The sequence below is a fragment of the Thamnophis elegans genome, chromosome 16, assembly GCF_009769535.1.
Source record: "Thamnophis elegans isolate rThaEle1 chromosome 16, rThaEle1.pri, whole genome shotgun sequence".
Taxonomy (NCBI): Eukaryota; Metazoa; Chordata; class Lepidosauria; order Squamata; family Colubridae; genus Thamnophis; species Thamnophis elegans.
Window position 1 is genome coordinate 29,613,738 of NC_045556.1, and position 22,102 is coordinate 29,635,839.

The following is a 22,102-nucleotide window of genomic DNA, read 5'->3' on the forward strand; positions in this document are numbered from 1 at the left end:
GGCAATTCCCCGGTAGACCCATTTCAAAAAATGTGGTTCATTAAAGCTGGAGCGTTGCAATAACCCGCCAATGTGTAGAATATAGAATAACAAGAGTTGGAAGGGACCTTGGAGGTCTTCTAGTCCAACCCGCTGCTTAGGCAGGAAACCCTACACCACTTCAGAGAAATGGTTCTCCAACATCTTAAAAACTTCCAGTGTGGGAGCATTCACAACTTCTGGAGGCAAGTTGTTCCATTGATTTATTCTTCTAGCTGTCAGGAAATTTCTCCTTAGTTCTAAGTTGCTTCTCTCCTTGATTAGTTTGCCTTGCCTTCAGGTGCTTTGAAAAATACTTTGACTCCCTCTTCTTTGTGGCAAGCCCTGAGTTATTGGAAGACTGCTATCATGTCTCCCCTAGTCCTTCTTTTCATTAAACTAGACATACCCAGTTCCTGCAACTGTTGTTCATATGTTTTAGTCTCCAGTCCCTTAATCCTCTTTGTTGCTCTTCTCTGCACTCTTTCCAGAGTCTCAACATCTTTTTTACATCGTGGGGACCAAAACTGGATGCCGTATTCCAAGTGTGGCCTTACCAAGGGATTATAAAGTGGGATTAACACTTCACGTGATCTTGACTCTATCCCACTGTTGATGCAGCCTAGAACTGTGTTGGCTTTTTTAGCAGCTGCTGCACACGGCTGGCTACTATTTAAATGGTTGTCAACTGGGACTCCAGAATCCCTCTCACCGTTACTACTATTGAGCGAGGTGCCACCTATACTGTACCTGTGCATTTTGTTAAATAAATAAATAAAACTATTGTTAGGGTTCACTCAGGCTGGTTTTTCTTCGGCTTCCCCAAACAGTATTTAGATCAATATTTTTCTATCTTGGCAGCTTAAGATAAGGGTAAACTTCAACTCCCCAGAATCCCCCTGCCACGGGTTGAAGTCCCCCCCCCCCCCATCTTAAAGTGGCCAAGATTGAGGGAACACTGATTTAGAATACTCAAAACTCAGTTGTGGGAATATATTTTGGATAGCTTCTGTGTCCCAAATTCTCCTTTACTGATTGGAAAAATCTTCCGTTTCACCATCGTCCCTAATGCTTCTACCTAATGCTTCTACTCCTTTCCCAAGTGAACAGATACTGCTTGCTTCTCCGAGAAATATCTGTAGAGTAGAGGAGAGGAGTAGAATAGAATAGAGTAGAATTGAATTGAATTGAATTGAATTGAATTGAATTGAATTCTTTATTGACCAAGTGTGATTGGACGCACAAGGAATTTGTCTTTGGTGCAGATGCTCTCAGTGTGCATAAAGAAAAATGGAATAGAACACATTCATCAAGAATCATAAGATACAACATTTAGTGCAGTGTTTCTCAACCTTGGCAACTTGAAGATGTCCGGACTTCAACTCCCAGAATTCCCCAGCCAGCATTCGCTGGCTGGGGAATTCTGGGAGTTGAAGTCCGGACATCTTCAAGTTGCCAAGGTTGAGAAACACTGACTTAGTGATAGTCATAGGTTACTAATAAGCAATCAAATTATACTAGGAAACAAATAAAACAATATAAACTTTAAAGATACAAGCATCATGGTTATAGTCATAAGTGGGGAGAGATAAGATACTAGGAAGGAAGAGAAGAATAATAGTAATGCAGTCTTAGTAAATTATTTGACAGTATTGCAGGAATAAGTTGTTACGCAGAGTGATGGCATTCGGGGAAAAACTGTCCTTGTGTCTAGTTGTTCTGGTGTGCAATGCTTTATAGTGTCGCTTTGAGTTTAGGAGTTGAAACAATTTATGTCAATGATGCGAGAGGTCTGTAGATATTTTCACAGCCCTCTTTTTGACTCATGCAGTGCACAGGTCCTCAATGGAAGGCAAGTTGGTAGTAATTGTTTTTTCTGGAGTTCTAATTATCCGTTGAAGTCCGTGTCTGTCTTATTGGGTTGCAGAGCCAAACCAGACAGTGATGGAGGTGCAGATGACAGACTCAATCATTCCTCTGTAAACATTTGGAGATTTATTGCTCATTTGGCTGCGGAGTCCATTGTTCTGAATTCAGGAATAAGGCACCTTTGTTAACGGACCCGCTGCATTGTATTAAACTGACCAGTTGGAGTATTAAATTTTGAGGTACATTTTTGTTTGAACTGTTGCCCTCGTATTTTGCGCGCAGCGTTCTTTCAATTCCCCCCGGGTTGATTCAGGCCTCATCCCAAGAGCACCCCAAAAATAATAAAAGAAACGATTGCAGTGCCAGCGTGCTCACTGGAGCGACGGTGACCCAGATATGGTTCCCCACTGTGACGGATGCTGCTGGAGAGAACTTTGAACGCAGGCCAGAAATTTAAATTACGGTGCAGAAGGAGCCAGGCGTGCTTCGCCGTTTGTCATTGATGCGCATGGGACGTAAGAAACGCTCACTGAAGAAGGGAGAGAGGAAGCATCTGTTTAAACGAGGCAGGGAGGAAAACCAGCATGTTGGTTTGAAAGGGGGAGGCGGGAGGCAGTGGATTTTTTGATCGGTTCTGACCTAGGTTTCAAAAATCACAAAGCCGACTCCTTGTCCCAACAAAACCGCTTTTTATGAAGCTAATTTGAATTCCTTGCAAAGTCCCGGCAAACAGCCTTTCAAGGGTGAATTGACAACCACAGACCTTATCAGGCTTGGAGACCTGCCAGGCTGATATCTTCCAAACTCCACGCTGTAGCAGCAATTACTTGGCAAGAACTCAGGAACAGATCTTCACCCTAATGAATTGAACAAATTGTCTCCTGCAATTTGTCCACTCCCCTTTCACTCCTCTTTATTCCCTATGGGAATAAATCCACTCCCCTTTCACTCCTCTTTATTCCCTATGGGAGGGGCCATTTACTGTCCACCTGTGCCTTTACTCCAGAGTCAACCCTTGTTCCTTTACTGTTCCCTTCTCCTGGCAGCTCTGTGCACGCGCACATCGGGAACAGGCTTCAGTTGTTCTTCTGCCCCACTGATCTCCGACTCCAAAGGCAGCTGATAACTGTTGGACGGCCCTGGCCCCCTCTCTGTCTCGGACTGCTTGTCTGAGCTTGTCGATCAGGAAGGTTGGCAGTTCCACGTAACGGAGGGAGCTCCCATTATCTGTCCCAGCTTCTGCCCACCTAGCAGTTCGAAAGCACATAAAAAAATGCAAGTAGAAAAATAGGGACCACCTTTAGTGGGAAGGGAACAGCGTTCCGTGCTCCTTCGGGAGTTGAGTCATGCCGGCCACATGACCACGGAGATGTCTTCGGACAGCGCTGGCTCTTCAGTTTTGAAACAGAGATGAGCACCGCCCCCTAGAGCTGGGAACGACTAGCACAAATGTGCGAGGGGAACCTTTAACTTTTCCTATATAGAAAGACAAATCTACTTTTGGATGCAAGATTGAGATTTGGAACTGCCAGCTTGCAGTATTTCAGCATTCTTATTTATTTTTACTGAAGAAATTCAGGTTTCAGGGAGTTAACAAGATGCTAAAAGAAATATCTGTGGGCGCCATCTTTGAACACAAGACTTCCTTTGAAGCTCCTTTGGACAGGAGTGACTCAAAGGCCCAGGTTTAGCACACCTCAACCCCAAAGGTGTAATCGGTGCATTCTGAATTCCTGAGTGGGAGATGGCGTGCTTCCTTGGAATTTCTAACCCGGCTGCTACGCCCACGGCTGGTTTCCCAGTTGTTTATAACAACGTTGGGTTGTATTATGACACTGTTGTGTGTTGGCCAAGTTCCTTGATGGGCCATTTGCAAAGGAGGGGTTTGAATGATGCAACAGCGAGGAGCAGAGTTACTATGAAGTGAGGTCACTGGGAGGCAAGGAGTTGTCTAAGTCTCTCTCAGCATAACCGGTGGAGATGGTGTTGACTGGAATGCTCATCTTTTCCAACGCAGACCGTGGAAATATTTAACCCAGGAATGTCAGGCTGAGCTTTCCTAGGGCCTCCGCTGCCCAACCTTGGAGCAGGCTTGGAAGGTAAAGGTTCCCCTCGCACATCTGTGCTAGTCGTTCCCGACTCTAGGTGGCGGCGCTCATCTCCGTTTCAAAGCCGAAGAGCCAGCGCTGTCCGATGACGTCATGTGGCCGGCATGACTCAAAGCCAAAGGCGCACGGAACGCTGTTCCCTTCCCACCAAAGGTGGTTCCTATTTTTCTACTCGCATTTTTTAACATGCTTTCGAACTGCTAGGTCAGCAGAAGCTGGGACAACTAGCGGGAGCTCATTCCGTTACGTGGCGCTAGGGACTCGAACCGCCGACCTTCTGATCGACAAGCTCAGTGTCTTAGCCACTGAGGCACCGCGTCCCTGGGAAATGGCCACTAAGAAGGCCGTGTCAATCCCTGAAGCATCTTGGGGGCTTCAGCACTGCTACACTGGAGCTGAGGGATAGGGAGGGGGGATTAAAGATAGCTGGGGTTGTGTAGTCAAAACAAAATACTTGCTCTTGGGAACCAAGGACGTTCTCACACCTGGAAGGAGGCTTTCGTGCATCTCTTCCACCGTCATCAAGCATAGTTCATATTAGCTCAAATATTTTAACTCCAATGTTTATGGATGTTACCATCATCATACCTCCAGTTTTATTTGACTATCATTGTTTAGACCTCCTTCATCTTAAAATATACCAAATTTAATACATAACCACATACTGGCATTTCATTTACTATTTCTAAAATCCTCCAATAGTACTGAGTCCTTATAACCTATTCTAGCTAAACATCCATAATATTTAGTAACAACATTTTCCAATCCTCCTTTTCAAAACACTGTTTACAATTTACATCCAATTTCCTTATGATGTACCCATACCTATATATAATTTATTTATCATTATCCTTTCTTTATTTGACTATATCCTATATCATAACATTTCCCCCCTAATAGTCAAAACTTGACTCAATCTAATTTAGTTCTTTTTTTAAAAAAATGACCTTTATATATAATCCAAAAGGTTTTCAGATCTTCCCTTCATGGGTATCATTCAATATTCATATCCAATTATTGCTTATCATAACACTACACATTGTATACATTATTATCGTTATCAGTTTTTTATTTAACTATACCTATTATCACTAAATTTCATTAAGTTTAACTAGTTTTAATTATACTCTTCCATCTACCAACCTGTATTTTTGCATTGACAAAACAGTCTCATGTCTGCTTGGCCTTATTTTCGAGGAGGACTTATTATTTTTGAGGCACAGGAGGTGACGAGCGGGGTCACTTCATGGCTGCTGCTGTGTTGCATTGTTTTCAGGGAGGGCTTATTTTTGGGGTGGGGTTTATTTTAGCGCATGCGCTCCAAAGCCCGATTGGGCTTATTATCCGGGGAAGTCTTATTTTCAGGAAACACAGGGTGCTTGGAACCTCTGCAGGTATTGCCGTAATTTAAGAGAGGCAGGGATTACAACCAGGAGGAATCACGCACCGAGTGGTTAATTGCGCAAAGAGCAGGGACAGGCGCATAAGACCGTCCAAAGTCCAGCCAGGGAAATAGGTGAGAAGCAAAACAACAATGCCAAGCCGGTGAGGGAGGGAGAAGCAGGGTTCAAGAACTGGCCCTGATGTGGCAAAGGACTTGAGGGCTACTTTTGATACTGTTGTTTCTGGAACCTCTTTTTGGCCAGAAGGCCCTTCGAAGTTGGCTGGATTTCATTGTGGACGAGACGAAGAATTTGTCGTGAGAATGGAAAAAAGCTTCTTTCGGGCAGCTGTGAATCGAAGGTGTTTGCTCAGATAGGGTTCAGAAGTAAGAGTCCTAAAACTCCTTTTGCACTTGCTTCCTTTTTTGGTGAGAAGAAAGGCTGGTTGAACAGGCTTGGAGAAGCTGCAGTTCTGGCCAAACAGGTCCACCTTGCTGGCAGAGCAAAGTCGCAGCTTCAAAGCTTTTGATCTCTGGAATAAATCGGAAGGACGTGCCTGTCTGTCGTGAGGGTGGAGGCTGCCCTGGGTGAAGAAGAGGCCACTTAGTGCCTGTAGCATCCAGAACCTTCAGCAGAGGTATGGTGGAACCCGAGCAGGTCCAACAGCTGGGGCTTTCCTACCGTGGAATCGAGTGAATAGCCCACCATGCGTGTTGGTCCTTTGATAGAAAGCTTCTAAGCTGCTTTTTGTATGTATGTTTATTCTGTTAATTTGTCAGATGTTGATGGGAGGGAGGGAGACATACAGATGATGGACAAACAGATGATGGACAGACAGACAGATTCATTATAGATTTTATATGATGGATAGATAGGACAATAGTTATATAGATGATAGGTAGGTAGGTAGATAGAAAGTGAGTGAGTGAGAGAGAGAGATAGATGATAGATGATATAGATAGACAGACAGACAGATTATATAGATTATAGATGATGGATAGATAGGATGATAGATAGTGAGATAGATGGTAGGTAGGTAGGTAGATAGGTAGGTAGGTAGGTAGGTAGGTAGGTAGAAAGTTAGACAGAAAGGTGTGTGTGTAGAAAGAGAGACAGAGAGAGACAGAGACAGATTATAGATAAATGATAGATAGATAGATAGATAGATAGATAGATAGATAGATAGATAGAGGATAGATAGATAGTGATAGATAGATAGATAGATAGATAGATAGATAGATAGATAGATAGGGGATAGATAGATAGATAGATGATAGTCATAGATATAGAAAGATAGTCAGATAGAGGATAGATAGAGATGGATGGATGGATGGATGGATGGATGGATGGATGGATGGATGGATAGATAGATAGCGATAGATAGAGAGAGAGAGAGAGAGATAGGATAGATAAGTCAGATAGAGGATAGATAGTCTAGATAGATAGATAGATAGATAGATAGATATTGGACATAGTGATAGATAGATAGATAGATAGATAGATAGATAGATAGATAAGAGTCAGAGGATAGATAGATGAATGATAGACAGGTAGACAGATTGATAGATGCACACAGTAGACAGATAGAGAGACAGGGAGACAAATAGCAATAGCACTTAGATTTATATACCACTTTGCATTGTCTTTACAGCCCTCTTTAAGCGGGCGTCAAGTCAGCCTCTTGCCCCCCAATAATCTGGGTCCTCATTTTACCGACCTCAGAAGGACGGAAGGCTGAGTCAACCTTGAATGCTTATGTTTTGGAACTTTATATTGGGAAACGTGCCTTTCAGTAAATAAAGAGTATGATCTAATTTACCAAGTTCATTTAACTTTTCTAGGTAGGTGGTGTATGTGGACAGGAGTTAACAGGTCATGTTCAAACATGATCCAACCCCTTTAAAGAAATGGTACAAGGTGTCTCTCCATTTCAACAGATGCCCATGGCTTCCTTCGTATCTCTAGTCATTACCACAAAGCAACTCTTAGGAAAGTCTTAGTATTTATAGGGAGTAAATAAAACAGTCGATGAGGGTGGAGGTTCGTTCTCTGAGATTGTGGATTGGTTTCCAAACATTTCGTAACCAAGGTAGGTAAAATCTTCGGTGGAGTTTAGAGGACGTCGGCCTCACTTGACACACCCACACCTGACCTCCCCTAAACTACTCTGAAGATGTTACCTAGCGTGCTAACTAAACGTTCAGAAACCAACCCACAAGCTGTTGGGGCCTGCCAGCAGCCGCAGATTCGGACAGTGAGGAGGTTGGGGAGGAACCTGGGCCAGTCCTGGAGGCTGGGGAAGGCTCTGAGGAGGGCTCTGTGTCGGAGGCAGAGAGGAGGCCGAGGCCGTTGGGCAGTTATCAGCTGCCTTCAAAGTCAGACATCAGTGAGGCAGAAGAACAGCTGGAGCCTGTTCCCAGTGTGCGCTTGTGCAGAGCTGCCAGACGAAGGGAACAGCCAAAGAACAGGGGTCCATTTGGGAGTAAGGCCACAGGTGGACGATGAATGGCCCCTCCCAGAGGAAATAAAAGAGGAGCGAAAGGGGAGTGGAGTTTGCAGGAGGCAATTAGTTCGCTTAATTGGTTCTGAGAGACCGCCTCCTGCAAATTACCTCCCAAAGACCAATTCGATCGCACAGACTTGGCCTTCTCTGGATTCCATCTGCCAGCCAATGCTGGCTGGTGACTCTCCGGGGAAGAGCCTTCTCTGTTGCAGCTCCGGCTCTCTGGAATGAGCTCCCCGTGGAAATCCGGACCCTTACAACCCTCCCGGCCTTCCGTAAAGCCACTAAGTCCTGGCTGTTCCTGCAGGCCGGGGGCTGTTGAAGTATCCAGCCCCACTGTAACTGTGAATGTTGTATTTTAAATTGTTGTATTGTCTTATTTATCCCTTTCCCCTTTTTATTGTAAGCCACCCGGAGTCCTTCAGGAGTGGGCGGCATACAAAACTAATAAAACCAAACCAAACCAATCATGACTCTCCAAGACTCCTAGCCAAGTTTGGCAGATCTCGGCCTGGCAGCTCTCCAAGCCAGATAAGGTCTGTGACTGTAGATCCTCCCTTGAAAGACTTTGCTGGAGGTGAATGAGCAGAATTCACAGTTAATTAATAAAAGATGTTTTTGTCAGGAACAGGAGTTTGCTTCTGGCTTTTGGGAGGCCTCGGTCAGAACACAAGCTCAGAGAACGAACTGTCACCGTCATCCTATACCCAAGCTACAGATATTCTCCATTATTGCAAAAACCAGTGGCGCACGCTTAAGACAGTCAGCAAAATTCCCTATGTGAAGCCTGGAAGACATCTTTTGCCTTGTGCCTTTAGGCCTGCCACATTTCGTGCTGTGTGAAAATGGGAGGGGGGATTATACAGAGTGTGGACGATACGTAGCCATAACGACATTCTTTCTCAGAAAGTCAAGGCCATCTGGCCCTGCAGCTGTGATGTGGTGACTGGGCGGCATCTCCAGTTGAGACAATTCCTGATTGGCCCATGTGATGGACATGTGGGTGCTGGGGCAGGGACTTGAACTTGCAATTGGCTGGGGAAAACCTGGAAGCTTTCAGATTTGGGTTTTCCCAGATGTGCCAATGTGGCATCGCTAATAAACTTCAAGGAGCTTCGAGCCTCGCAGGCTTCTTTTGTTGGGGGTGTTACTTGGAACCCTGACATTAACCCGAAACTCCAACCAGCTCCCTGAAGCATCAGGGCGCTGTCGGGGGTCCTGAGCCCCGAATGGCGACCCGGCACCCTGCGCCATGAAGACTCGGGGAAGATGGAGCGCATCCTGGTTGCCTTATGTGTTTCTTTTGAGATGGGTTCCCCTGATGAGAATTGACTTGCTCTCCTCGGTTCCTGGTTAAGAAAACCCATCCTAGTAGAGTTGATCTATCTTGATATAAAGTCTGGTGGGCCCGCTTTGGATGAGGGTTCACACAGTCTGTGAATGTCCCAGGGATAAACTAGGTGTCAGCGTTCCAAGTATCATGTAGAATTAAATCAGAGTCCAAGGCAAAACGACCCTTAAAATTCCAATTTAATAAGTCAGACATCTTAGGCACATCTGTGTCAATCCCAATTCTGGAAATGACATCAGAATTCCACCCAGTTAAAAGTCCATGATCTTGTCCCCACACCCACAATCCATCACATGGTCCAATCTTCTTCCACGTTGGCGTCTCCACCCAGCTGCTTCCGATCAAGTGTGAAGGTGCGGAGACAAAAGATGACTTTGGTCTTCTAGAAAAGAATGACAACAATACATTCCACAATCCTACTCCTGTCTATTCCCCCCTCCCATCAACTATACTAAAGAAGCGGCATAATGAAATAAGAGAAAGTGTGGCAGGCCAAAATTCTACTAGGATTCTGTTAGGTTGTGAGCACCTGGCCAATGATGGATCGTTCAACAAACTGTGGTTGAACTCAACAATGGTTCGTGTTTAGATCTGTATTCAGCCATTGCTGTGTCCTGGGAGATCCCAAGTGAATTTCTACCCCAAGTCACTGCTTATCATGCGTCAAGATGCCGGATTGTGATATTCGCCGAAGTTCTCGGTCAGGGAGAGTCTTTGCGCTCTAAAGAAGTCCTCAATGAGAATAGAGCTGGAAGGGACCTTGGAGGTCTTCTAGTCCAACCTCCTGGTCAAGCAGGAGACCCTATACCATTTCAGACAAGTGGCTGTCCAGTCTCTTCTTAAAAGCCTCCTCCAGTGATGGAGCAACCACAATTTCTGGTGGCAAGCTGTTCCACTGGTTAATTGTTCTCACTGTTTTCTCCTTAATTCCAGATTGCTTCTCTCCTTGATCGGTTTCCATCCATTGTTTTTGCCTTCTGGTGCTTTAGAGAATAAGTTCACCCTCTTCTCTTTGGAACGATCTCCCCGTGGAGATTCGGACCCTCACCACCCTTCAGGCTTTCCATAAAGCCGTCAAGACCTGGCTGTTCCAGCAGGCCTGGGGCTGCTGAGTCCCATCCCCTACTCGAATGTACGGGTATGCGTGTTGAGACCTTTTAGACTGTTTTGTACTGTTGTTTGTTTTTGTTGTGGTTTTCCTTTTTGTATCGTCCTTCCCCCCCTCCCTTGGTTTTGTTAGCCGCCCTGAGTCCCTCGGGAATAGGGCGGCATACAAGTCGAATAAAACCTTCATAAAACCTTCATAAACCTTCTTCTTTGTGGCAGCCCCTCAAATACTGGAATCCTGCTATCATGTCCCGTCCCCGTCCCCCCCCCCCCGTCCTTCTTTTCTTTAGTCTGGCCCTACTCAAATCCTGCAACCGTTCTTCCTACGTTTTAATCTTCTGGCTTTTAACCATCTTCGTTGCTCTTCTCTGAACTTTTTCCAAAGTCTCAACATCTTTGCGTAACGCGGTGACCAAAATCGGTTGCAGGATTCCAGGTGTGGAAGCCTTACTAAGGTTTTATAAAGCGCTACTAATAGGTCACATGATTTTGATTCTGTGCCTCTGTTTATATAGCCAAGGATCGTATTAGCTTTTTTTGGCTACTGCTGCCCACGGATGTCTCGTGTTTAAGGGATCGTCCACCAGGACTCCAAGGTCCCTCCCCAAGTGGCTGTTTTTGAGCCAGGTTGTCTGTTTTTGTCCTATCCCGGAAGCTTCTTTTCATATAATTCTACCAAATTCAAATGCATGCATTTAGAATGGAATGGGAGAGGATAGGATAGGATAGGAATTTAGAATAGAATAGGACATGAATAGGAATTTAGGATAGGATAGGAATTTAGAATGTGAATGAATTTAGGATAGGATATGAATTTAGAATAGAATATGAATATGATTTTAGGATAGAATAGAATAGAATATGGATTTAGGATAGGATAGAATAGAATATGGATTTAGGATAAAATAGAATAGAATATGAATTTAGAATAGAATAGAATATGAATTTAGGATAGAATAGAATAGAATATGGGTTTAGGATAAAATAGAATAGAATAGGAATTTAGGATAGAATAGAGTATGAATTTAGGATAGGATAGAATAAAATATGGATTTAGGATAGAATAGAAAAATACAACACTTAGTGATAGTCATAGGTTACAAATAAGCTATCAAATCTTACTAGGAAACGATAAAACCAATATAAATTGAAAGATACAAGCAACGTGGTTATATTCATAAGCAGAGAAGGAGATAGGTACTAGTAAAGAAGAGAATAATAATAATATATTCTTGGTAAATTATTTGACAGTATTGTGGGAATTAGGTGTTAAGCAGAGTGATGGCATTCGGGGGGAAAACTTTATTTGTGTCTGTTGGCCTGTCTGCTAAACACAATTCACTGGGTGGAAATTTGCTCCTTTGTTTTACTTCTTAATTGGACTGCGTCTGTGTGTCTGTCTCTTCCTTTGCCACTAAAGCACAAGAGTTTAACAGGGTGGATTTGATTTAAATCACAATTTAAATCACGATTTCAATTATTAGCAATCGACTCGATTTCAATCGACTCGATTTCAATCCTAGTTTTTAAAGAACCGCTGCCATCTCTGTCCCACCGTGACTTCTCCTCTGGCCCGCTGTTGACTCCGGAATCTACAGCCTCATATGCTACAGAACGAGGCTCCATTTCATGCGGAGAAAACTAAATTATTAATGTATCTTAAATAGAAAACTATCTTTAGATAGATGTTTACTCCAAAAACATGTTCTTAAAATAAATTTGATAGAAATAAAAAAAATCTGATTTAAATTTTTAAAAAATCCATTTTTTTTTTATTTTCTAAAAAAAATCCCATTGATTTTTGTTGTGGCCCAGCAGGAGCCATTGGAGCTGCCACCAGACTCTGATAGCGAGGGGCCCTATGAGTCGGCTTTGGAGGATGTGGAGGACCCTGGACAGGGTTCCGACTCCGAGCAGGGCGCAGAGAGGCTGGTTGGCCACCAAGAGGTGCCTGAGCCTTGGACCAGTGGGGAGGAGACAAGGGAGTGTGATCCTGACGTCATGCATTGGAGCAGTGGGGAGGAGACAAGGGAGTTGGTCCTAGATGCCCAGCAACAGAGGGCTAGTAGGCGTAAAGAACATTTACACAGTTATAGGAGATAATTGAACTCAGCTGGTGGTAATTAGGCTCCTCTCAAGACTATAAAAGGAATGACTTTCTACACGCTCGTTGCAGGAATCAACGTATTCACTAGAACTGGAGAAGCTAACGTGGTTAGATTGGCAGGCTGGATTGCTGCCAAGGTCAGTCTGTGCTGGATTGCTGCCAAGGTCTAGTCTCTGTGTTAATAAATCCTTGAAGTATCTTTGTCTCGGCGTGCTTTGGTGTAGGAAGAGGGAGGTCAGAACAGATTTTTATCCACTCTGTTCCTAATTATCTCTTCATCATGCTGGTTTATCCAGAGGAACAATTGCACCACTCAGGTGACCCTGAGGACACAGAGAAGCCTCCAAGTGGCCTCAATGACCTTCTAAAAGGATGCAAAGGACTAGCTGTCTGCCAGGAGCACCAATCCTTCCATTCCCCACCATCATCCGGTCAGAGTTGAAGAAGCTTCTTGGATGAGAAGTGAAACGTCTTCAAAAGGAAAAACAAGAAAGTCCAGTTTCCTCCTGAAAAAAAAAACGCACCTTTGGGACAACAGGAGCTTAGTTATTGGACTTTTGTCCCATTTGCAAGTTTTTGCTTCGAAATAACTTCCAAGTCAACCGGGGCACATTCTGGAAAAGATAATCAAGCAACGAATTAGCGAACACCTAGAGGTCAACAAAGAAATAACCAAAAGCCAACATGGGTTTGTCAAAAACAGATCGTGCCAGACTAATCTTTTTTTTAAAGTTTTTTTATTGTTTTAATTGAACAAAAACACACAAAAAAAGAATTCTCCTTCATTACATCTTGTAGAAAGTGTGTCGATTGGACACAAATACATTTTGTGCGTTTCTTCCACAATCATTACTTATACTTCATTCGTATTGAATTGTACATTTTAAATAAAAAATCTTTATGTATTTTACTATCAGTGTACCACAATTCTCATTTAACTTACAATTATTTAAACATGCTTTTATCTGAAATCATTTGTATTTAAAGACACAACCACATACTGGCATTCATTTGCAATTTCATTAAACCTCCAATAACATTACACCTTTATATTCTGAAAAGAAATCAAGTAATAACATATCTACGCATTCCCCCCCCTTTCCCCCCAACTCACTATTTAAAGCTTGTATCCAATTTGCTTTTACCAATACAACACATGTATATATAGCAATAGCAATAGCAGTTAGACTTATATACCGCTTCATAGGGCTTTCAGCCCTCTCTAAGTGGTTTACAGAGTCAGCATATTGCCCCCAACAACAATCCGGGTCCTCATTTTACCCACCTCAGAAGGATGGAAGGCTAAGTCAACCCTGAGCCAGTGAGATTTGAACAGCCGAACTGCAGAACTGCAGTCAGCTGAAGTAGCCTGCAGTACTGCATTTAACCACTGTGCCACCTCGGCTCTTAATATATCATTAAAAATTATCCATTAACATTTCCTTGTTATTGTTGTAGTTAGCTAAAAATTATTTATTATTTATATCACCTCTCCTCTCATCAGACCCAAAAGAAATTACACCTTTATAACAATTATAAACAGACTAATCTTAGCGCATTCTTCGATAAAGTGACAAAATTAGTGGACCAGAGGAATGCCGTCGATATAGTTTACTTGGACTTCAGCAAGGCATTTGATAAAGTACGCCATAACCTACTACTAGATAAAGTAGAATACAAATAATATAAACATAGTACGTTTTTGTGGCCCAGCAGGAACCGTTGGAGCTGCCACCAGACTCCGACAGCGAGGGGCCTTATGAGTCGGCTCTGGAAGAGGTGGAGGACCCTGGACAGGGTTCCGACTCCGAGCAGGGCAGAGAGACTGGTTGGCCACCAGGTGGCACCTGAGCCTTGGACCAGTGGGGAGGAGACAAGGGAGAGTGATCCAGAAGCCAGCAGTGAGTTGTTCCTGGATGCACGCCATCGAAGAGCTATTCGGCTCAGGAACAATTATGCAATTACAGGAGGTAATTGTGCTCAGCTGGTGGTCATTAGGCTCCTCTCCAGACTATAAAAAAGACTGCTTGTGACACGTCTTTCTTGCAGAAGTCAGCGCATTGACTAAAGAGAACGTAACTAACTTGGCAGGCTGGATTGATGCCAAGGTTTGTTTGACTTGCTGCCAAGGTCCTTATCTGTTTGTTTGCTTGACTTTCAGCCACTGAGATTTTGGCTTCTTGCTATTAAAAGTACATTCTAGTTAAGATTGTCTCGGCTTTTGTTACTGGACGGAGGAGTGGGTCAGAACAGTACATATACACCTAAATACAAAGAAAAAGGGGAAAACATATAGTGCATCCCCACCCCCTGGAGACCTCCCCCCCCTTGTATTTCTTCATCTTTAACAACTAAAAGATATACAATATATTCCAATTGTGCCTTTATCCCCTCCAAAACAACCTATATTCTTGAGTAGGTTTCTTCCCTTTGCCTTCCACCAACACTGATTTTATAAAATCCCCCCATATTTCATTGTAATTATTTGTTTGGATCATCTCTTTTTTTAATTTAATTTCTGTTGTTCATTTATCTTTTGTTATCCTACTCCAAACTTCATTATACCACTCATTTCTTTGAATATCCCAATTTTGTCCCCAATATTTAGCCATCCCTAATCTAGCTGCCATTATCAAATTTACAATCAATTCCTTTTTTGTTTCATTCATATCCCGTTTTTCCACCAGCAACATAATGCAATTCTCAGTGACATGTCTAAATTTACATTCAACGGTGCTCTAATTTCTCTAAACACCATGCTTTTTATGCACTCTCACAATCCCACCACATATGTTTATATGTTCCAACCTCTTTCTTGCACCTCCAACAAATATTTGTATATTTACATCTATTTGGTTTAATTTACGTGGTGTTGAAGGGGCTCAGTTGCTAAGACGTTGAGCTTGTCGAACAGAAGGTTGGCAGTTCAGCGGTTTGAATCCCTAGGGCTGCTTAATAGAGGGAGCTCCCGTTCCTTGTCTCAGCTTCTGCCAACCTAGCAGTTTGAAAGCATGTGAAAAATGCAAGTAGAAAAATAGGAACCACCTTTGGTGGGAAGGTAAAAGCGTTCTGTGCGCCTTCGGCGTTGAGTCATGCCGGCCACATGACCACGGAGACTCTTTGGCTTTGAAATGGAGATGAGGGGGACGCAGGTGGGGGACGCAGTGGCTAAGATGCTGAGCTTGTTGAACAGAAGGTCGGCAGTTCAGCGGTTCTAATCCCTAGTGCCGCGTAACGGAGTGAGCTCCTGTTACTTCTCCCAGCTTCTGTCAACCTAGCAGTTCAAAAGCAGGTAAAAAATACAAGTAGAAAAACAGGAACCACCTTTGGTGGGAAGGGAACAGCGTTCCGTGCGCCTTCGCCGTTGAGTCATACCGCCCACATGACCATGGAGATGTCGTCGGACAGCGCTGGCTCTTCGGCTTTGAAACGGAGATGAGCACCACCCCCTAGAGTTGGGAACAACTAGCACAGATGTATGAGGGGAATCTTTACCTTTATGTTAAATTATAATCTTCCATTATTTAATTGTTCAGTATTTCAGTATGTTATTTTTATTCCAATCACAGAATAGAATAGAATGGAATAAGAATAGAATTCTTTATTAGCCAAGTGTGATTGGATACACAAGGAATTTGTCTTTGATGCATGAGCTCTCAGTATACATAAAGAAAAATAAAATAGAATACATTCATCAAGAATCATAAGATACAACACTTGGTGATAGTCGTAGGTTACTAATAAGCAATCAAATCATACTAGGAAACAAATAGAACAGTATAAATTGTAAAGATACAAGCAACATGGTTATAGTCATAAGTGGGGAGAGATAAGATACTAGGAAGGAAGAGAAGAATAATAGTAATGCAGTCTTAGTAAATTATTTGACAGTATTGTGGGAATTAGTTGTTAAGCAGAGTGATGGCATTCAGGGAAAACTGTCCTTGTGTCTAGTTGTCTTGGTGTGCAGTGCCCTATAGAGTCCTTTTGAAGTTAGGAGTTGAAACAATTTATGTCCAGGATGCGAGGGGTGTGTAGATATTTTCACAGCCCTCTTTTTGACTCATGCAGTATACAGGTCCTCAGTGGAACGCAGGTTGGTAGCCATGGTTTTTTCTGCAGTTGTGATTCTCCTCCGAAGTCTGTGTCTGTCTTGTTCGGTTGCAGAGCCAAACCAGACAGTTATGGAGGTGCATAACTGCGAATGAGTAATATGGTTCAAACATGGTTCAAACATTCTTAATGCTACCGTCGTTCAAGTTCCAATTTCCCCCTCTTCTTATCATCACCTTCTTATATAAAGATGCGTATTCCATTCAACTGGTTTCTGATTGCTTCTGAATTTCTCCCTTTGTTCTCTCTGCAGGTGCCTGGTGGAACCTGACTCCAGGAACGGTACACCTGGGTGAACTTCTTGGCTTGGGAAAGACTGAGAGGCTTATGTGGAGCTGCTGGTCGAAGTCTCAGTGCCTAGCCAAGATACCCAGGAGGAAGGAAAAGGAGAAAGGCGAAGAGCACCAGAGCTGAAATCTGCTGTAGCCATGGTAGGTCGTGTTGACTAAAAGACACCGGCCTGGAGTATGAAGGGCGATCTACTTCCTGGCCTAGTAAACCAGCTTGCTAAACCAGCTGGGGGGACGCAGCAGCTAAGACGCTGAGCTTGTGAATCAGAAAGGTTTGGCGGTTTGAACCCCGAGTGCCGCGTAACAGAATGAGCTCCCATGACTCGTCCCAGCTTCTGCCAACCTAGCCGTTCGAAAGCACGTTAAAAAATGCAAGTAGAAAAATAGGCACCACCTTTGGTGGGAAGGGAACAGCGTTCCGTGCGCCTTCGGTGTTGAGTCATGCCGGCCACATGACCACGGAGATGTCTTCAGACAGCGCTGGCTCTTCGGCTTTGAAACGGAGATGAGCACCGCCCCCTTGAGTCGGGAATGACTAGCACCTATATGCGAGGGGAACCTTTATCTTAAACCAAGCTAGCCCTCGAGCTTGCAAAACAGGACTGCTGTTTTAAAGGCTTGTCCGGCTCTTAAACTGTAGGGTGGTGGGGAAGAAACAAGCCTTGATTTATAGCAGGGTCACTGTAGAAAAATCCCAGTGTGGAGTCTGGAAGTGGCATGAATTATTAAGCGCCGGAGCAGAAGATGGGCATAAATAACCTTTCCTAATAAAAGTGACATTTGCGAGTTGTAACCTTGAACTTGGAAGGTCTACAGGGAGGGGTTGTCCCATTCCCTGGGGTTCTCCGTGGCTGTTTATTTGAAGGGCGTTTCCCTCCCTTTCCCCCTGTCAGATGGCAGCGATATGGCATTTAAAAAAAGCACCCTTCCCAAGGCAGTGGGATGGGGGGGGGGAGATCTCTCTGTCTCTCTCTCTGTCTCTCTCTCCCTCCTCTTTTCTCTCTCTAGCCCTCTTTCTCTCACTGACTCTTTGTCTCCCTCTCTTTCTTCTTTTCTTTCTGTCTTTCTCTCTCTGTGTGTGTCTCTCTCACTCTCTTTGTCTCTCCCTCTCTTTCTGTTTCTCTTTCTCTCTGTCCTTCTGTCTTTCTCTCTCTCTCTCTCTCTCTGTCTCTCTCTTTCTCATTTTTGTTTTCATTTTATTGCTTTGCTCCTTTTATGGTATCCTTTTTTGTTTTTTTTAATCATTTACTAAATGCCAATTTCAAGTTACAACGGCCCTGAAAAATGTGACTTATGGCTGTTTTTCACAGTTATGACCTTCAAAGCATCCCCATGGTCATGTGATCAGAATTCAGATGCTTGGCAGGAATAGAATAGGAAATTAGAATAGAATAGAATATAGAATAGAATAGAAGATAGAATAGAATAGAATAGGGAATAGAATAGGGAATGGAATAGAATAGAATAAATATAGAATAGAATAGAATATGGAATGGAATAGAATAATATAATATAGAATAGAATAAATATAGAATAGAAGAATGGAATGGAATAATATAATATAGAATAGAATAAATATAGAATAGAAGAATGGAATGGAATAATGTAATATAGAATAGAATATAGAATAGAATAGAATATGGAATGGAATGGAATAATATAAAATAGAATATGGAATGGAATAATATAGAATAGAATATGGAATGGAATAATATATAGAATAGAATAAATATAGAATAGAAGAATGGAATGGAATAGTGTAATATAGAATAGAGAATGGAATAGAATATAGAATAGAATAGAATATGGAATGGAATGGAATAATATAGAATAGAATAGAATATGGAATGGAATAATATAGAATAGAATAAAATAGAAAAGAATATGGAATAGAATGGAATAATATAGAATAGAATAGAATTCTTTATTGGAATTTAATTCTTGTGTGATTGGACCCGCAAGGAATTTGTCTTTGGTGCATAAGCTCTCAGTGTACATAAAAAAAATACATTCATTAAGAATCATATGAAACAACAGTTCTCACGTTGGTGTCTTATGATCTTGCTTGTTATCTTGCCTCCTCGGTTTTCTCTCTTATCATCTTGGGGGAACTTCGCCCATTGACCTGGCTTCCTTGCTGCCTCTCCCCCACAGAGATCAATCCGATCGTTTGCTAATGATGACCGGCACGTGATGATGAAACATTCGACGATTTATCCGTCTCCAGAGGAACTCGAAGCCGTCCAGAACATGGTTTCCACTGTCGAATGCGCCCTTAAGCAGGTCTCCGATTGGATGGACGAAACGAGCAAGTCTTCTCGGATGGAGGGCAACGTGGAGGACAAAGAGGAAACGGCCGATGGCCGGAGTAGCAAGTGAGTGGACAAAACATGGGCTGACCCATTTTTATACAACCCTTGAGATACACCATGTGTCAGCGTTCCAAATAGCATCCAAAAGTAAATCAGAGTCCAAGGCAAAGTATTGCTCAAAGTGCCAGTTTATTAAGAGAGTCATGTTGGCACATCTTGGAAAACCCGAATCTGAAAGCTTCCCGGTTTTCCCCACCCAGTTGAAAGTTCAAGCTCTTGCCCGCACACCCACAAGTCCATACCATGGTCCAATCTCCCAATGCCACGCTGGCAGTTCCACCCATCCAGTTCCGGTCAGGTGCAGAGACAAAGGATGACCTTGGCTTTCTAGAAAGAATGTTGTTATGGCTACATAGCATCTAAACTCCATACAATCCCCCCATCCATTTTCCCACAATAGAAAATGCATAGTAGAATAATAAAAAAGTGTGGTAGGCCGAAAATCCAAAAGAAAAGATGGCTGCAGGCATGGAAATTTTACTCCATGCACCCCTCAGTAGGGTGATCTACTTGGGCTTGGAAGGTTCGTTGCTATGGAGAATTGGTATCGTTGGTATCATGATTTAAATCACTGGCTTGATTTACATCAGCTCAATTTAAATCGTAATTTTTAAAGAGCCACGTTCATCTCCGTCCCACAGCAGCTCCTCCTCTGATCCTCTGTTGACTTACGGACAGTCCCAATATTGCAGAATATACAACCTCCTGCTACATAACTAAGCTCCAGTTCATGCTGAATAAACTATCTTTAGATAGATTTTTACTCCAAAAGCATTGTATTAAAGTAAATTTGATAAAGATAAAAAAAATCTGATTTAAATAAAATAAAATCTAAAATCATTTTTATCCACCCTGTTCTTAAGTATCTCTTCATTGCACAGCGATCTACTTGGGCTCGGAAGGTTCATTGGGATGGAGAATATCGGGGAAAAATAGAATGGGACGGGATGGGACGAATGGGAATGGAATGGAATAGAAGAGAATATAATTTGGAGTAGAGTAGAATAGAATAGAAATTGGAGTAGAATAGAAGAATGGAATGGAAAAGAATAGAATAGAATTTGGAGTAGAATAGAAATTGTAGTAGAATAGAAGAATGGAATGGAATAGAAGAGAAGAATGGAATGGAATAGAAGAGAAGAATGGAATGGAATAGAAGAGAATATAATTTGGAGTAGAGTAGAATAGAAATTGGAGTACAATAGAAAAATGGAATGGAATAGAAGAGAATATAATTTGGAGTAGAGTAGAATAAAATAGAAATTGTAGTAGAATAGAAGAATGGAATGGAATAGAAGAGAAGAATGGAATGGAATAGAAGAGAATATAATTTGGAGTAGAGTAGAATAGAAATTGGAGTACAATAGAAAAATGGAATGGAATAGAAGAGAATATAATTTGGAGTAGAGTAGAATAGAATAGAAATTGGATTAGAATAGAAGAATGGAATGGAATGGAAGAGAAGAATGGAATGGAATAGAATTCAATTCAATTCTTTATTGGCCAAGTGTGGTTGGGTACACAAGGAATTTGTCTTTGTTGCAGAAGCTCTCAGTCTACATAAAAATACATTCATCAAGAATCATAAGATACATCTCTTAGTGATAGTTATAGATTACTACTAAACAATCAAATCATACTAGGAAACTAAATAAAACAATATAAATTGTAAAGATACAAGCAACATGGTTATAGTCATAAGTGGGAAGAAATAGGTACTAGGAAGGAAGAGAAGAATAATAGTAATACAGTCTTAGTAAATAGTTTCACAGTGTTGTGGGAATTATTTGTTTAGCAGAGTGATGGCATTTGGGGGAAAACTGTCCTTGTGTCTTGTTGTTGTGGTGTGCAGTGCTTTATAGCGTTGTTTTGAGGGTAGGAGTTGAAACAATTTATTCCAGGATGCGAGGGGTGTGTAGATATTTTCACAGCCCTCTTTTTGACTCGTGCAGTGTGCAGGTCCTCAGTAGAAGGCAGGTTGGTAGCAGTTGCTTTTTCTACAGTTCTAATTATCCATTGAAGTCTGTGCCTGTCTTGTTCGGTTGCAGAGCCTAACCAGAGGGGTCTGTAGATATCGGCCAGAGTTGGCGGAGAAAGAGAGGAGCTGAGCTATTCCTTGTCTTCCAGAGTCAGTGAGCAAAGGGGGTTGGCAGTGCCCTGGACTTGCAAGAGGGGCCTTGCCCCATGCTCTCCGAGGACATGCAGCAATTTGTGCAGCTGTCAGCTTGAGGAGTCTCCGGGTTAAATAAGGCAAGATCGGCTGGCCGAGGGAGACGATTTACAGAGGGCCACTGAGTAGTATTTGGTGCTCGGTTCCAAGTCGGTGGAGCTCAACATGTAACCTGACATGGGTGTTTTTGTGTGTGTGTGTGTGTGTGTGTGTGTGTCTCCTGCTAGATGAGCAGTCATAGGAGAGAGCTTCGCCTGGATTAGTCAGGACGAGCCATATAAAATAGAGGTCAGCAATCTACTGCTCCGGAGCTGCATGTGGCTTTTCCATCCCTCTGCTGCAGCTCCCTATTGTCGGTCGGCTCCACAATTGATAGGTCTTTCGGTTAGGACAGGTAGAGGAAAAAGGACGCCACGCTAGGAAGAGACTCTATGGTGGGGGAACCGGACTTCCGGTCGGCTCCAGACTTGAAAGGGGGGCTTCAGGTTAGGACATTTGCGGCTCTTGAAGTGTTTAAGGTTGCCGATCCCTGACCTGGATGGTTTACTTCTCCTCCCGCCGAGTGGAAAGCTTTAGTATTCTCAACTTGGTCAGTTGGTAAACAGCAGAGCAGGCTGGTCCACTTCTTTGTGGTTTTGGTTGTTGTTGTTATTTTTTACTTGCTTTTTTTATAAAAGCCCACAGACCACACATTTGGGCTGTGAGGCTGGAC

At 42.8% G+C, this 22,102-nt stretch overlaps 1 protein-coding gene across 1 annotated transcript in view; it reads left to right on the forward strand.

The window, feature by feature from the left end:
* Positions 1-5,517: 5,517 nt before the first annotated feature.
* Positions 5,518-22,102, forward strand: part of STRBP (spermatid perinuclear RNA binding protein) — a 48,848-nt gene continuing 32,263 nt past the window's right edge. Inside the window, 3 exon segments of the mRNA XM_032232736.1 lie at positions 5,518-6,014; positions 16,812-16,989; positions 19,003-19,223. Coding sequence (XP_032088627.1) covers positions 16,987-16,989; positions 19,003-19,223 — 224 coding nt within the window. The 5' untranslated portion in view covers positions 5,518-6,014; positions 16,812-16,986.